The sequence below is a fragment of the Petromyzon marinus genome, chromosome 54, assembly GCF_048934315.1.
Source record: "Petromyzon marinus isolate PM22_M1 ecotype Great Lakes invasive population chromosome 54, UKy_Petmar_22M1.pri1.0, whole genome shotgun sequence".
NCBI classification, from domain to species: Eukaryota; Metazoa; Chordata; class Hyperoartia; order Petromyzontiformes; family Petromyzontidae; genus Petromyzon; species Petromyzon marinus.
This window is the reverse complement of record NC_133720.1, coordinates 3,819,715-3,834,945: the sequence shown is the minus strand read 5'-3', so window position 1 is coordinate 3,834,945 and position 15,231 is coordinate 3,819,715. Positions and strand designations below refer to the sequence as shown.

At 38.8% G+C, this 15,231-nt stretch overlaps 1 protein-coding gene across 1 annotated transcript in view; it reads left to right on the top strand.

Moving 5' to 3' along the window:
- LOC116954157 (casein kinase II subunit alpha) overlaps positions 1–15,231 on the top strand; it is a 46,998-nt gene that overhangs the window by 6,110 nt on the left and 25,657 nt on the right. The window contains exons 3-4 of the mRNA XM_032974628.2: positions 8,178–8,289; positions 14,292–14,393. Of these exons, the coding sequence (XP_032830519.2) occupies positions 8,178–8,289; positions 14,292–14,393 (214 nt within the window). The remainder of the gene's footprint in view (positions 1–8,177; positions 8,290–14,291; positions 14,394–15,231) is intronic.

The window sequence follows — 15,231 nt, the reverse complement described above, 5'->3', positions numbered from 1 at the left end:
ATGGAGACGAGATGTGTGAAGGTATGCAAATACAGCAGTATGTGTCGGGGGACAGCTATTTCTCTGTATAGCTGTTTGCCTAACAATATAAAAAAAATAATGACTCCATAAAATCCATAATATGTTTTTTTGGGTTAGATCACATAAATATAAATGTGTCATTAAACCCGGCACCACCCGACTCAGCTAATTAGGAAGGTTTGTGACGTAAACAGAACATGCCAATTCGTTACTAGTGTTTGAGAGTAAACCCACAACATTTACAATTTGAGTTGGACGTTTTGTCAGTAATTACAACTGGCATCATCAGGCAACAGCCACAAATCTGTGTTTCGCCACAGCATACGTCTATCGGCATTACCGTTGGTAGGCTATTTTAATATACACAACAGACAGGAAGGACAAGGTCAAAGGGCTCGCATAATGCACATGCATAATGTACGTTGACTCAGTAATCCCCCCCCCCCCCCCACTTTGCGCAAAAGCGCAGATGCGTGGTCATCACATCTACGCCTCTATATAAGGAACAAAACAGACTTCTCCACATATATGTCTGTTGCCTGATTATGCTAGTTGTAATTACTGGCGAAACGTCGTACTCAAATTGTAAATGTTGTGGGTTTACTCTCAAACACACCGGTGTGCTGTACTAATAATGTATTGGCATGTTCTGTTTACGTGACAAACCTTAGTGATTGGCTGTGTCGGGGGTGGCGAGTTTAACGACATTTATATTTATGCGTTATAACCCAAAAACCTCTTATGGATAATATTGGTCGCGAAAGCCTACGTGTTAAACTGACTCCATAAAAATGTAACTGCAGCAAAGATCCTCCATTGGAAATAACAGCAATGAGAGTTTGGTTTGGCAGCTGTGATGCTGCTTGATATTTGGCACATTTACAAATATTGCATAACAGGTGCACAGCGCAGAGTGGTGTTACATGATACTCCATAATTTACAAGTGTTAAGGTCAGGAATTTGGAGTTATGCTTTCTCTTATTTGTCAGCTTTAAATTCATTGTCCTTTATTTAACTGAGTTTTTTTTCTCATGTACACTCGGTTACCAGTGATTACATAGGGTCAGTTACGAATGTTTTTTTAATCATTGATCTATTAATAAAAGTGAATCATTGTTTTATATCTTTCTGCATAATGTATTAATCTTGCTGTGATATCGACTGTTTGCTTTTGTAATTGACCACATAATTTACTTGGCAGAAGTTTGCAGTTAATGCTTGACACTGCTGACTGGCTTGGGATGACTGTTGATTGTTTGGACATAAATCTGTGAAATATAGTGTGCATCTGCACCTCAGTCTGCTATAGCAATGTGTGAATAGTGAAGTAATGTTTGCATTTATCCTTCTAATCATATTTTTTTTAGGCAAATATCACTTAATCTCATGACTATTTAGGAGGATCTTTGGTCATGATGTTTGACCATTTCCTTCATATGTTTCACGTCAGAGGAACCTTGGGTATCTGGTGACAGCTCGTACGTGGTTGTGAATAACATGCAAACATTCTCACAGATGAGTGCAAAATCTACTTGAGATCTTTATACTGATGACATGATCTTCAGCCCACCACCAAAGTTGTGGATTGTAGATGTACACCACTACACTCATTGCTTGGCATCTGCTAGTATTAGTGTATTAAACGTTTTAATGTCTTTATTGACTACTTGCCTGTCTTCCCAGTTGACTTAAGTGCAAAACGAAAATTTAAATGATGGGTTTTTGTGCAGTCATTAGCGAACGTTGGGGACCATTGCTTCATTGTCAGCAGAGGGGGCTGTGCAGGGAAATATTTTGTTGGACTCTACCACCCGCTTCCATCAATGCTTCTTGCCTTCAACCCACACTTGATCAGCATGGTGAAGTATGATCAAATAACCCTGACAACTACTTGAATGGTGTGGGAAGGCTCTTTATCCAGTGGTGTTGGGGTGATAAAAGGGTTGTCTATGAGATCATTATCACTTGCAGTTTGAGCGTCTGGTTTTAGCTCTGGTATGAGCCTGGAAATCATATCCAGGATTTTAGGAGTGCCGGTTTTGAACTCATCAACATTGTGCAGTATTTCCCTTGACAACATGAATCTTGATATGTTGTCCAAGGTTTTGGCTGCACCGACTGAAATATTTACAAAGCCAAATATTAAAAAGGCCTATTTTAATCTGCGTGTCTATATTAAAAAATTCCATCAGAGTTGTCACAAAGCAACTTTAAAATGTACACTTTGTAGCTGTTAAGTGTAATGGTACGACTAACAAACTCACAGATGTGTCACTTTACAGCATAGTCCTGTACTATTTTTTTAGTAAGGATCGTTCAACATTTCTTACGTTCATAACAAGCACGATATATAACTTATAAACTGGTCTCTACAATACACCAATTATCATGTATTCAGTCAATTAAGGAGCCCATTGAGAAGATGACAATCTCACATGGAAGGGAAATCTGAATGATGATCCATGGTGGAATGCTATTTTTGACTTAAATTGTAGGACATTTTTAAAAGTGGAATACCATACACTGGCAGAAAATTGCTTGTGTTTACCAATGACAGGTTTTTTTTTTAACAAGGGTCTGTGTGCCTCGGTAAGAATGCCCTGTAGAAAATACAGTGCAGGGCTATATTTGCACTGTCGTTTCTTTGCAATGGTGGGTGCTGTACACTGCAGTAGGCCCATGTCATGGGAATGTTACATTTCCACCGCTGCCTCCAGGCTGTGATTTTCAAAGGTATAACAGCACCACGCACTCTTTGACATAACTCAAATTGTATTTTGCCCTGCTAAATATAATGCATATGTTTATTGAAAAAAATGTTGTAGATTATAATAGTTTTTTTTATTAACCCATCTTCTCCTATAATGATAATTGCATTTCTCATTCAGTGACCCAAATAATATTTTTTAACTAATTTCAACAGTTTTTTTTATTATTGAATGCCTCTTGGCAGTGAGACTCAAGTTTAATTAGGAAATCTTGAGTTTTGGCCATATACATACTCAATAGCTGGTTATTTAGAGACGCTGACTCTCTTTACAGTGCATTAGATAAAAATAGTGTTCTAATTTATGACTCAAGCTCTTACACTGTGTACTTTAGTGAATGATGTCAGAGGGTTTTTTTAACAACTGCTTTGGTATTTTTTGCAAAAAATACCAGGTAGCTGTGAGAAAAAAATACCAGGTAGCTGTGAGAAAGGAACAGTCCACAAGAAATAAACGGACTGTAGTGGTACGTTTGTTAACAATCCTTTGTTAACAAACGTACCACTATATAGCCATTTCATCACCTATTTTTTTTATAATGCAGTAGCTGACACAGCAGCATCTCATTACTGGGCTTACTTTGAATCGTCCATATGAATGAACACCTACATGCAAAGCTCATAACCTATACAGTCTTTCAATTTTTTTTATTATGGAGAAAATATTTCATCTTCTTTGGTCCTTTCGGTAAAGTCACGTAGAATGAGAATAAAATAGTAAATTAATAAAATAACACAATAAAATAATCAATGAAGCTCTGTCGTCCCGACAGGTCTGTTCCTTTCACTTGAAGAAGGCCACTTGTGTTGTGGCCGAAACGTCGTGAGAATTTTATTGTGGCTTTTATTAATTTATTATTTGATTCTCATTCTACGTGACTTTACCGAAAGAACCAAAAAGATGAATCCTTGCAGTCACGAAAGCTTTAAATCGAGAGAAAATATTTATAGATTTCTCCGGTTTAAATTCGTCATGGCATGTATGTAGTTTTTTATTCCATGCTACATTTCTCACTGGATCAGAGCCAACCTGTCAATTACTTTCTTCCTTTGACTCTAAGAATTAAATTGCATTGGTGTTTAAAAGGCATATCCCAAAAAAAAATAATCACTGTACAATTACTGACAACCCCTTGTGAATCAGATGCTGAGGTTAATGCAGTTTTTATGCATGCAACTTTGTCGTTTTCTTCAAGTGTCGACAGCATTCCATGTCACATTCATTAAATTCCCTCCTGTTTTCCAACAAAGTTACACATTCATTACTTAGCAATTGTGGTCTATTATGGCCCATGTTTTCAGTCATTAAGTAAAGCCTGAGGGGCCCGAACCCCGCTCTGCCCTCCCATCTTGCCTGGGCTGCTATGCCCAGACAGCCTGGTAGTGGATCTTGGCAAGGAAAGGCATCTGCATGGCCTATGAATAAATAATAAACCTGTGCTGTTAGGTAAGTAAATAAAAGGAAAGAGTTGAGTGTTTACCTTTACAAAGCCTTATTAATATAGTTTTCTTTTAAGAGAAAATATCTCTGGCACCACACTCGTAAACATATTCAACATTTATTATGAGAAAGTGGTGGGGGTAGAGTGTTGCTTCACCATGATCACCATTTGACCCTAAACAGCCAGTCAATGAGGGTTGTGGAAGGGATGCAATCAGGAGCGGTTCTTATATCACTCGCCATTGATGTTGGCGGTGGCCAAACACAACCTCAGGTTGCATTCTACTCACCACTGCACAAGTGCTTCAGCCCGTAAAAGAAATCTTCATCAATAGCCATAATCGTTATACTGCTGGATGAAGGCCTCCTTTATCCAACACGTCTTCCTCTTGGGCACGTTCCCTCCTTTGGCTACCATTCCTTTGCCAGTCTCGTCCGTCGGCCATTCCTCCTTAAAGCGATGTGTCCTGCCCAAGTCTTCTTACGTTTCTTAAAAATCAATAGGATTTCTCTCGGTTGCATTTGTTTCGTTTTCTTTATTAGTGCTCATATTTCTGATCAATATGTCATAGCAAGCAATATGGACCCAATGAAAACGTCCTTCGAATTGGAATGTTGCTTTCTATAATTTTATAATTGCACTACACTTTGCTTGTCTCTCTAGTTTGTCATTTTGATCCTATTCTGCCGTCACTATTTTTTCCATTCATTTCCTGTAGTTCATTTCTGTCGGTTGTTGTAAATGACTGTTATCAGTAAATCTGAGATGGTAATACTTCTTGTTCCTATTTGTTTTAAGCATTTTTATCTCCAGTTGAGTTTTTTTTTGCATATAATTTGTCAGAATAGCCTTACTGAGAACATATTTCCTTGCCTGGACTCCTCTATTTATGTGTATTGTATTTTTTTTTTCATCTCAGTATAGCTGTTTCATGTATATAAACAGTTTCATTAATTTCAATATATTTTTTCCGTATCAAGGCTTAGATGAAAGCTTAGTTGACTGCATTAGTTTTCTTTGAAACCAATTATTTTTCAGAGTATGCAAAAGCCAAGCATAATGTATGTGATATTGCTTTTTCTAGAATCTGATTGATTGTAGGTATGTGGTCAATAGTAAAAAAAACCCAGTATTTATGAGTGCATATGCTTGTATAAAGAAATTGCACAGTGGTTTCACGCACTGCATTGCAATCTCAGCATCCAGGGATTGCTTCTTGGCTCTGAAGCCCTTTGACAATTGGTGTATGTACATTAAAATATCCTCAACTTCCTCTTGGTTGAGTCAATCTGTGAGTCCTTCACGCAATGTGTTATTGACATCAGTACTGGTAAGACAAAGTAATGGTGTTAGCCCCACTGCCTTCATATTTGCCATTCTGTTCATACTCGGTACTTGCTATCGCCATTTACCACAATGGCATAGGCTAAAAGTGTGTGTGTGTGTGTGCTATGCCTGTGTGTACACTTGGCATGTGTGTGTGTTTTTTCTAGCCAACTCTGGGTTGCTTTCAGTTTGTATTTGTACCACAGTGGTACCTCAGGGGTTTTATCGAGTTGTGCTGTACAGCAAGGACCACCGGCGTCATCATTCATGCTGAGTGGTGAGCACAGGGGCGAGCGCAAGGGGGAAGCCATGCAGGATAAAAGGAGCATATGAAACAGGCATTGTGGAAGATATGGCGACTGGAAACACGAAGGGGGACAAACCTAATTCAGGGATCACAGAAGATGTTATTGAAAGGGTCATAGGGGGAGGGAGGGAGGATGGAGAAGTCTTTTGTCAAAGACATGTGTTTTTGTGGTTTTAAGTGATGTAAAAATTAAGATTTGTTGAGTGGATCATGCAGCTAATCCTGTTCCATAGTTAATTTATTTGGTATAGCCCTGTGAGCCATTCGGCTCTTGAATCGGGTGCCCTCTAAACATGGCTGACATAGCACCACTGAAATTAAGGACTAAATCACTGTTTTGCCTCCTGAGACGTAACCTAAGTTTTCATATGGATTGAGCTGGCGAGGCCTCTGCTGCCATGCAGTATTCAGAAAGTGATTTGGCTGGATGCTGATAAACCAGCTGGAGTACATTTTGTAAATGTAAAAAAGGGGGGAAATAAACAATACAATAATGTTATAGAAATAACAGAATATTAATTAATTGTTTTTACATATTTAGTTTATTGTGTTTATTGTAAAAGCCTTACCACATTGAGTATTGCATTATACAGTGGCGATATGGGTTACATAATAGATGCTATTCAGCCACTTTGCCGAAATCTTGTAACCCACTGCATTTATGAACTGAAAAAAACTATTCCTGATTTTTTTTGCTTGTCAGTCCTGGAGCTTAGATCCAGAGGCTTGGAAGTGCTTTCTGAGTATCCTGACACGTGCATTATCCCCCTGAGCCTATCAGCCACCTGTCTGGTCTAATTTATAATTCCAAGTTCTCGTATATGGAGTGAAACACCCAATTATATTCAAAAGCGTGTTTCGTATCGTTACCTCTTTTTAGGCGAAACTCTTGTTTTCTGTGTACTTGTGCTTAGATATGTGCTGTTATTCTTATGTTTAACCCACATGAGCCCTCCATGAAGTGGATAAAACTTCAATAAATATGAAAGTGTCCATGCTGGGTACACAGTATTTATTCACTGTCCCTGTGAGCACAATGCTTCCCCATGAAGCCAGAAAGGAGAGGTATCTTAATGGTATCAGACAGAAAAGTAACCCCCTGTATAAATGAGCCCTGGGCAGTGCCCATGTCTGTTGACGAAACTGATGGGGAGCCAGATTATCCATGAATCACCTGCCAGATAGTGGCACTCCTTCATTATGGCAGTATGAATTATTTGATCAATTATTTATTATTGATTTGATGGGGAGGGGGGCAGGCTTCCAAATCCCCATTGGTTCCTCCCTCAACAACTGTCCATATTCTGAACAAATAAAACATATGATCACCACTGCTGCTGACTTGTCGCCAGTGGGGATGAGAGAAAATCCATTTTATTGTTACCCAAATTGAGAATGGCTCATGTTAGGGCCAGACGAGAAAGTTTTCTCGAAGCTGCCAGTGTCATGATATGCAGTTACCTCATCCATATATGTTATCATACACATGCCTGATCCTACTTAGCATCAGAGGTTTGAGCTGATGAGACTGTGAAGTGTTGTGGCCACATAGACAACTTATGTTATTCTCGCCTTGGCACATTATTCAGCCCATCCTATCTTCTCAGGTCCTGGAGTTTCTCAGCGGTCTCATACATAGACTTTTCTAATCCAATACACCCCTAGCTTGTTTATCAGAAATGTTTTTTTGCTTGGGTTTGTAAGACTGAAGTCCAGGAATTGTAGTTTGTTTTTACATTATATAACTGGGTAAAAATGATGTCATCAATTCCACTTATATTAATACCTGGGAGACGGCAGAGATGTTTTTATGGCAGACTGTCACTTGCCATGGGGAAATAAAACTTCTGCCATTGTTCAGGAATGCTAATTAAGAAGGAGTCCACCCACCCAATTGCTCATATAAGCAAATTGCTTAAAATTCAATAGTTGGATTTCTTCAAAGCTTTATTATTAAACAGCATCATAATGGAGTCGAATAGTGTTTAAAATTATATGGTATTAACCCGGCAATCTGAGTGAATCCCAAAAATGGCTAACACCGTTTTCTGTGAGTGACATGTGGAGAATGATATTTGAGCCACAACCCACACTGACCAGTGTGGTGAAGTATGCAAAAAAACATCCCCATGATGAACATGACATGGAGATTTTCCGTCAACAGCGGATTGAATCAAAGGCTGTAAATTATCATTTTATAATACGACATTTGTACTGGAATAGCATATGGCTAAAATGTGCGCTTCAGTGAAATGTGCATAATGTTAAATTCAGCTTTAATAAAAGCGGGGGCTGCCTTGCTCTTTTGTCTAGGAACCAGGATGACTATCAGTTGGTGCGCAAGCTGGGCCGGGGCAAATACAGCGAGGTGTTTGAAGCCATCAACATCACCAACAACGAGAAGGTGGTCGTCAAAATACTCAAGGTACACAGACCTGGGGCAGCATTCAAAGTTGGTAATGCTAACGTATGCTGCTTTCACCTTGCTACATTTAATCTGGTGATGCTCTGCAAGATGCCATGGTACTTATACTTTATACAAAGTACCCCATGACCACTTTGTCATCATAATAATACATTCTGTCAAGATTGTCACATTCAGCCAATTGTTCACTTCATAAATACCTTCAGAATTGTCCCCCAACCGGAGATCTGTCATAATTCAGCGAGACAATCAGCTTTACTATTCTTGGTTCTTTCGGTAAAAAAAAAACAAATTTTCTTGCTGTGGTTTTCACACCTGATGATGATTGCTTGTGTTGCAGCCGAAACGTCGTGATAATTGTATTGTTTTATTTTTATTATTTTATTGTTTCCCTTCTACGTGACTTTACCGAAATAACCAAGAATATGAATCCCTGCAGTCACGAAAGCTTTAAATAAAAAATCAGCTTACTGTTAACCTACCAAATGTCTTTAAATTACATCATACTCTGAAGATGCATGGCATTGAAGAGAGACAACTAACCCCACCCATTCTGACATTGCCCATGATCCTCTGCCAATGATACTGCATCAATGGCATTAACCCAACCCCAGCCATCCTTACCAAATTGTAACCTCGTTATTTCATTCCTGTTGTGTTTTCCTGCATCTGCCATCTCATGTTTTAGGTCCCACATATCTCCTTTGACACAATGTATATTTTTTCCCTTTACAAGTGTCGCCCAAACAAATGTTCTCCCGTATCGGTAGGCAAATATTCTGTTTCTAGCATACGTTTTGCATACATTTCCTTCCTCTTCTCTAACATGTGTAGAGTGATAGGCTGGAAATGCCTGTAACTATAGAATAAGAGACACGCACAGCACGTGAGATCTAGAGTGAGAGATGTGCATTAAATAGAGATAAACAGGATCAGAGATCCAGTGGGAATATGAGGAAAAGGATACCACAAACTAAAGTGAAAAGAGCATTCCCTGCTCCAAATTTTCCCTTGATATAGTGTTGGAAATGTCCGGTCCGCTAAAGAACAATAGATGGATGTTTCACTGTCTATAAGTGAATCGGTGTAAATCTCAGCATTACATGAAAGTCAATCGGCCTGTCAATGTCTTTTTTTCTCAGTGACACAAAAAAAACCCATATATACATATCCCTGCATGAATCTGTGTGTGCGCGGATGTGGGCGAGTATGGGAGCGGTAATGCAGTGGTTAGCACACCGCTTTGAACCCAGTGACCTGATTTCAATTCCCGCTTATGGCCAACATCGGTGTTATATATCTGAACCATCCCGTGGGCCTCCCCTAGGTCGACTCAGCCTTAAATGAGTACCTGGTACGGAGTGTAAACATCAGTCATGGGGAAACAAAGGTGGCCAGGCATGCTGCTGGCCACCCACCCCCTCGTGTACTGTTCTAGCCTTAATAGGTACCTGCCAACAGCACACATATATACGTACATATGTTAAAAGCTATATGGTGTATCTTTGTCTTTGTGTATATGTATGCATATATGTGTGCCAGTGGTCTCAGTCAACCCATTCCACCGGGGTCTGTCCCATGACCTGCCAGGGAGCCTTCCACACTTCATGTAGCCTCGAAGTGCACCTAGCCTGGCACGATCGCCGAGGTGACCACTATGTAGTGAGTGGCGGCTGTTGTTGTTATGTGCGGCTTGTGCATTCCATGCATGTATGTATGTATATTTATGTGTTCATGCATGTTATAATAGTCATGTCCAGAAATTGTACTCAGGTAGCCAATGCACTATCCAATCACTGCATCATCACTTTCCCATTATCTACACACTTTACCTTAATTATCCTCCTCCGGCCATAAAGAAACACTTTATCCCTAAGGCCTTAACTATGCCAAATGAGCAAATTAACTGATTAATTTGGCCTTTTGTTTATATGCCTTTTGTGGTTTACAATTGAGTTGGAAACTATCAATCTCACTACATTTCATAAACCTTGTTCCATCTTTGTTGAAACCTCAATTTAAACTGAGGATTTCAGTGGTGCTGGCTCAGGACTTTGAGTAGCACAATATTAACTAATTCACCAATAAGCCCAATTAGTATTATTGTTGTTACATATTTTTGTACTTGCATATCCGTTCTCTTGTGTCAGCAGAAGTGTCGATCTGTATTTTCGTCTTCAATTTAAAAGACAATTATATGATAGGGACTTGTTTTACTGGTAGGAACGAAGTTGTAAACTGAGTGTACCAGCCTGCAATAGATTAATGCGTCCGTCCGTCCGTCCCCTTTCAGTACTTTCACGAAGTGAAATCTCGTGCTGTTGGGTGTAAAATCAGCAATAGACAGCGCAGAGACTTGTCCTACCAGCCCACCCTGCAGGGACCTGTTTTAGTCAAGTTTGGCCTAGGAAAAGCCCAGACCAGTTTAAAATACCAATTTCCATTGGTGTTATTTATGAGCATGAACAAATGCACTATTAAAAAAAGATCCCCAAATAACATTACACATCACAGGGACATGATCTGATCATGAGAATCCGTTATGGCTGGCACACCACACAAGGGGGTAGTGTGGCCATGACCACGCCCGGTCGCCTTGGTCTCTCCAATGCTGAGGTTTAGTTTATTCAACGGGTAATCGTTTCAGGCCCAGTTGACCTAGAACATGTTTAGATACCAACTTTCCACTTATGCGCATGGCCAAGAATCAAATCCTGGTCACAGACATCGCAGAGCAGTGCGCTTAATACCAAACGTTTGCTCCCCCATGAAAACATGCACACAAATCGATATCAACCCAAACAGAGAATCTTTAAATTACTTTTGGAAAGAGGAAGGTATAGCAAGAGAAAGGAAAGTTGGCATTTTAGTCAATAGGCCTCCAGGACATACATAAGAAAGGTTTAAGAGATTAATTAAATAAAACCAGCATAGATTCAATGGAATTGGTTGAGGTCTAAATAGCTAGGGGCACATCAATGAAGCGAAGGCCGTTCACCAACAAAATGAATTGTCCTATATATTAAAAAAATTGCACCAATTCCAGCATATTGGTTAAATTTGTTGATAAAATACAGCAACAACAATGTAAAACGTACTCATTCTCTATGCAACTGTGAAACAAAATGTGTCGCCTAAGGTTTGCATTGTAAATTAAACAAATTAATCACTGACGATGCGTTCGTTACACTTTAGCAATACAATTTTTTTAAAGGAAAATCTTGGGATTTTTTCAGAGTAGATTCAAAATTAGGACTTGCAGGTCTCTTTCCAATTTAAACAAGTTTTCGATTGAATTAGTATTAAAAATTCTAAATATTTTGCATAAATTTGGCACTAGCATTACACTTTTTATATATAATGTAAGCATAGTTGTCCTTGTTGGGATAACTTACAATTAAATTAAATCTATTTGAACAGTCCTATTAAATATAAGCAAGTGCAAATTTCAAAACAAGACTGAAATTTAAAAACTAATTTTTTCCATTGTGCTCCGATATGTTTTTGGATTGTACTGAAACTTGTGGTACAATGTGAAAATACATTGGGGAGCAAACATTTTTTTATATATATAACAACGTGTGTGACAAAAATCACCTAAAGCCAAACACTGGTTATTACCTCACTATTCGTACGTATCTCACAGAGTCCACCATATGAGTGTTTAAATGTTCAGATTATTTTATCTCTCATGCCCTCCCAACCTAGAAGTTCCGATATCTCTTGTTCTAAACAGAAACATGCGTTTACGATCTTAACTGCCTGACACAGTCAACATCCAATCACTGCAAATCCTCTGAACTGACAACGTGTTTTTGTTAAGCACATTTTACAACGGTTTAGCCTTTTAGAAGTCTGGTAAACACCTTCCCTGGTTTGCATAATAAATCTATCCCTCTAAAAATTATAGAACTACCTTCCAACCCCCTTCATCCATAAGGCAGCAGGTGAGTACGGTGTTACTGCTGGGGTGTTTAAAATTGAGGTTAATAGATGTTGGAGACACTGTATGATCCTTTTTTTCTTAATCCGTGTTTTCAAGCTTTTCATGCATTTCAAAACACTGCACTTTCTCATAGGGCTTTGTATAGTGTTCAATATGCTGCAGCCAGACTTGTCTTATAATAAAAATAACTCATAAATTAAATTCACTCCTCGACTACCCGAACTACGTAGACTGCCAGGAGTTAGAAGGTGTAAATTTATATTTTAACGATCACTTTCAAGTTGTCAAACAGCTCGGGCTACTATAATTAGCAGAAACATTGCAAAGTTATGTTTCAAACAAATTACAATCCAGTGATGCATCTTTTGTATTAAAAGAATGGCAGATAAAATTATGCAATTCTGAATGAGCAGTTCGAATTTTTGCACCAAAGTTGTGGAACAGCTTACCCGAAAATATAATTAACGCACCCATAATAATTTTAAGACTAAATTAAATACAATGCATTTTAGATAGCGTATGAATAACGCAAATAAAGTGGACAAAAAAGACATTAGTTTCAACCACATCATGCGACCTCAATTTTTTACAGTTTTCTTTTTTCTCGTTTGGTTGTTGACAGTGTTGTTTTTTGACATTGTATTTGGTCGGTAGTCTCTACCTGATGGCGAGAGGCGTACGGCATTAGGGGCGCACAGTATAAATGATAAAGTACGGTTGATGAAGTTAATGTCGGCTACATTGACCCTGGTCAGGGGCCAATATCACCTCCAGTTTTTGTCCATTCACATGAGGACAATGACTTTGCCTCCAATCTTGGCCATGTGACAACCAGCATCGCTTCTGGCTGAGCGTTCGATCTAATTCATTTGCACATGATGGTGTGCAAAAGTGATGTCGGAAAGAGCGAGTCTTTTTTTTTTATCTTGTACCGCCCACTTCTGTATCTCACCGAGTCCATCATACGACGCTGGGGCGACGATCCTTCTTGAGCGCAGTGTCAAACATTAACTACCTCACATGGTATACAGAAGGTCGTGTGTTCTATTCCGACCCTGAAGTTTGTATATTTGGAGTTTGCATGTTCTCCCCATGGTCGCGTGGGTTTTTCTCTGGGTCCTCCGGTTTTCCCCTCCACATTTAGAATCAACATGCATTTAGATATTTGGCTGCTGTACATTTCCACGTTATAAGCCACTTCATTTCGCTATCATTTGTGGCCAGGTCGCTTCTGAAAAAGAGCTGTATAGCTCAGTGGGCCTTACCTGGTAAAATAAAAAAAAGTTTAGTTTAAAAAAAATCTGGAAACACCCTGCCGCCAGACATACGAAATGCGTCAGGTGTCTCAATTCCGTGGTCTGTGCAAGACTTGCCTTCCCATAAAAAATATAAAAAAAATTTAAATAAAAGCTATCTTCTTTAAATTTTGATTTAAAGCTTTCGTGACTGCAGGGATTCATATTCTTGGTTCTTTTGGTAAGTCACGTAGAAGGGAAACAATAAAATAATAAAAATATAAAACAATAAAATTCTCACGACGTTTCGACTGCTATTCCTTTGCGCATGTTTGCTCTTTATTTTGCTCATGGTATCATTTTGTGGCCAGGTCACTTCTGAAAAAGAAGCTAATAGCTCAATGAGTGTTACCTGGTAAGATAAAAATAGGTTAGTTTTATTTGTACATTTTTTAAAGTGATTTGCTTACCTTTCCTATACTTTGCACTCCGATTGTATTTTTGTATTGTTTGTTGTATCATTCTGATCCTGCCCCTACTGGACATCTGTGGAAAATAGCTTTATAGCTCATCTGATTTCTCCAGTATAAAGAAATATTCAGATTCTGACACACATGTGAATGCGTCGTGGCAATCTTCCGTTGCGTCACTTAAACTACTGATGGGCCTGTGCTGTAATTGTAATGGCCGGTTTTAAAACTGATGTATCTCGTTAGAGACATCTCGTCAGGCTATCATCTGGTTGTACATAAAGGGTTGCTTGATTAATTCATTTTAACTGTTTGTTGTACGTGTTGCTGCGTTTTTGTTTCCCATAACAGCCTGTTAAAAAGAAGAAAATCAAGAGAGAAATAAAAATATTAGAAAACTTACGCGGCGGACCCAATATCATCACCCTGCTCGATGTAGTAAAAGACCCTGTGGTGAGTTCCCAACCAATTTCCATCAGTGTTTTCACATTTTAGCCACGATTGTGAGACTATTGGCTTAGCTTAAGGGTAGTTGAGATAAATAAACCCCAGGAAAGAGAAGGCTACTTTTTCACACTTTTCACACTTTATTCAAGGAATTTTGAAATGTGGGTTTTAGTGATGTGTCCTGAAAACCTGTGTTTCAGGCAATGAAGCTTCAGGATTTAGTCTCTAAAATTAATTTGTTTGGACATTATGTAGGCATGTAGCTATGCCTCACTTTATACATTTAAATGCTCAATGCATACATGTAATCACCTCTGTGAGAATCAGTTATTTATACTTTAAATCGCAATATGCAAATTGTGCCAATGTTGCATTTAGGCGAACGGAGCCTTAAAAAGGAAATAAAGTACAACCAAGAGGGTAGAAATAAGACAAGGCTCAATTCTTGAATTGAATCGCAAACTCATCTTGATGGGGGAAGGGGGAGAGGGTGTAAATCGTTGCTTGCCTTCTGCTAAGGAAAAATGGTATCGGCAGTGAGGTGAGTATCAGAATCTTTATTTATCCTGGAAAAATCTGATGTGCTATCAAGCTCCTTTTCACAGATGTCCAGGAATGCAGGTATTGCATTGGTTTTTACAGTTTGCCGTATTATTTATTTTAAGATTATCAGAATGTATTTTATTTTACAAGTAAAAACATATAATGTATGTAACGTGTTGGAGGTGAAATGTCAGCCAGTTTGCGGAAAATAGCGGCAGAAGTTTTTCTGGTTGTTTGTCCAAATGCGTTCCATCCAGAGGGGAGCACGTTTCATCACAGCTGATGTTCGCATCGTGGAGTG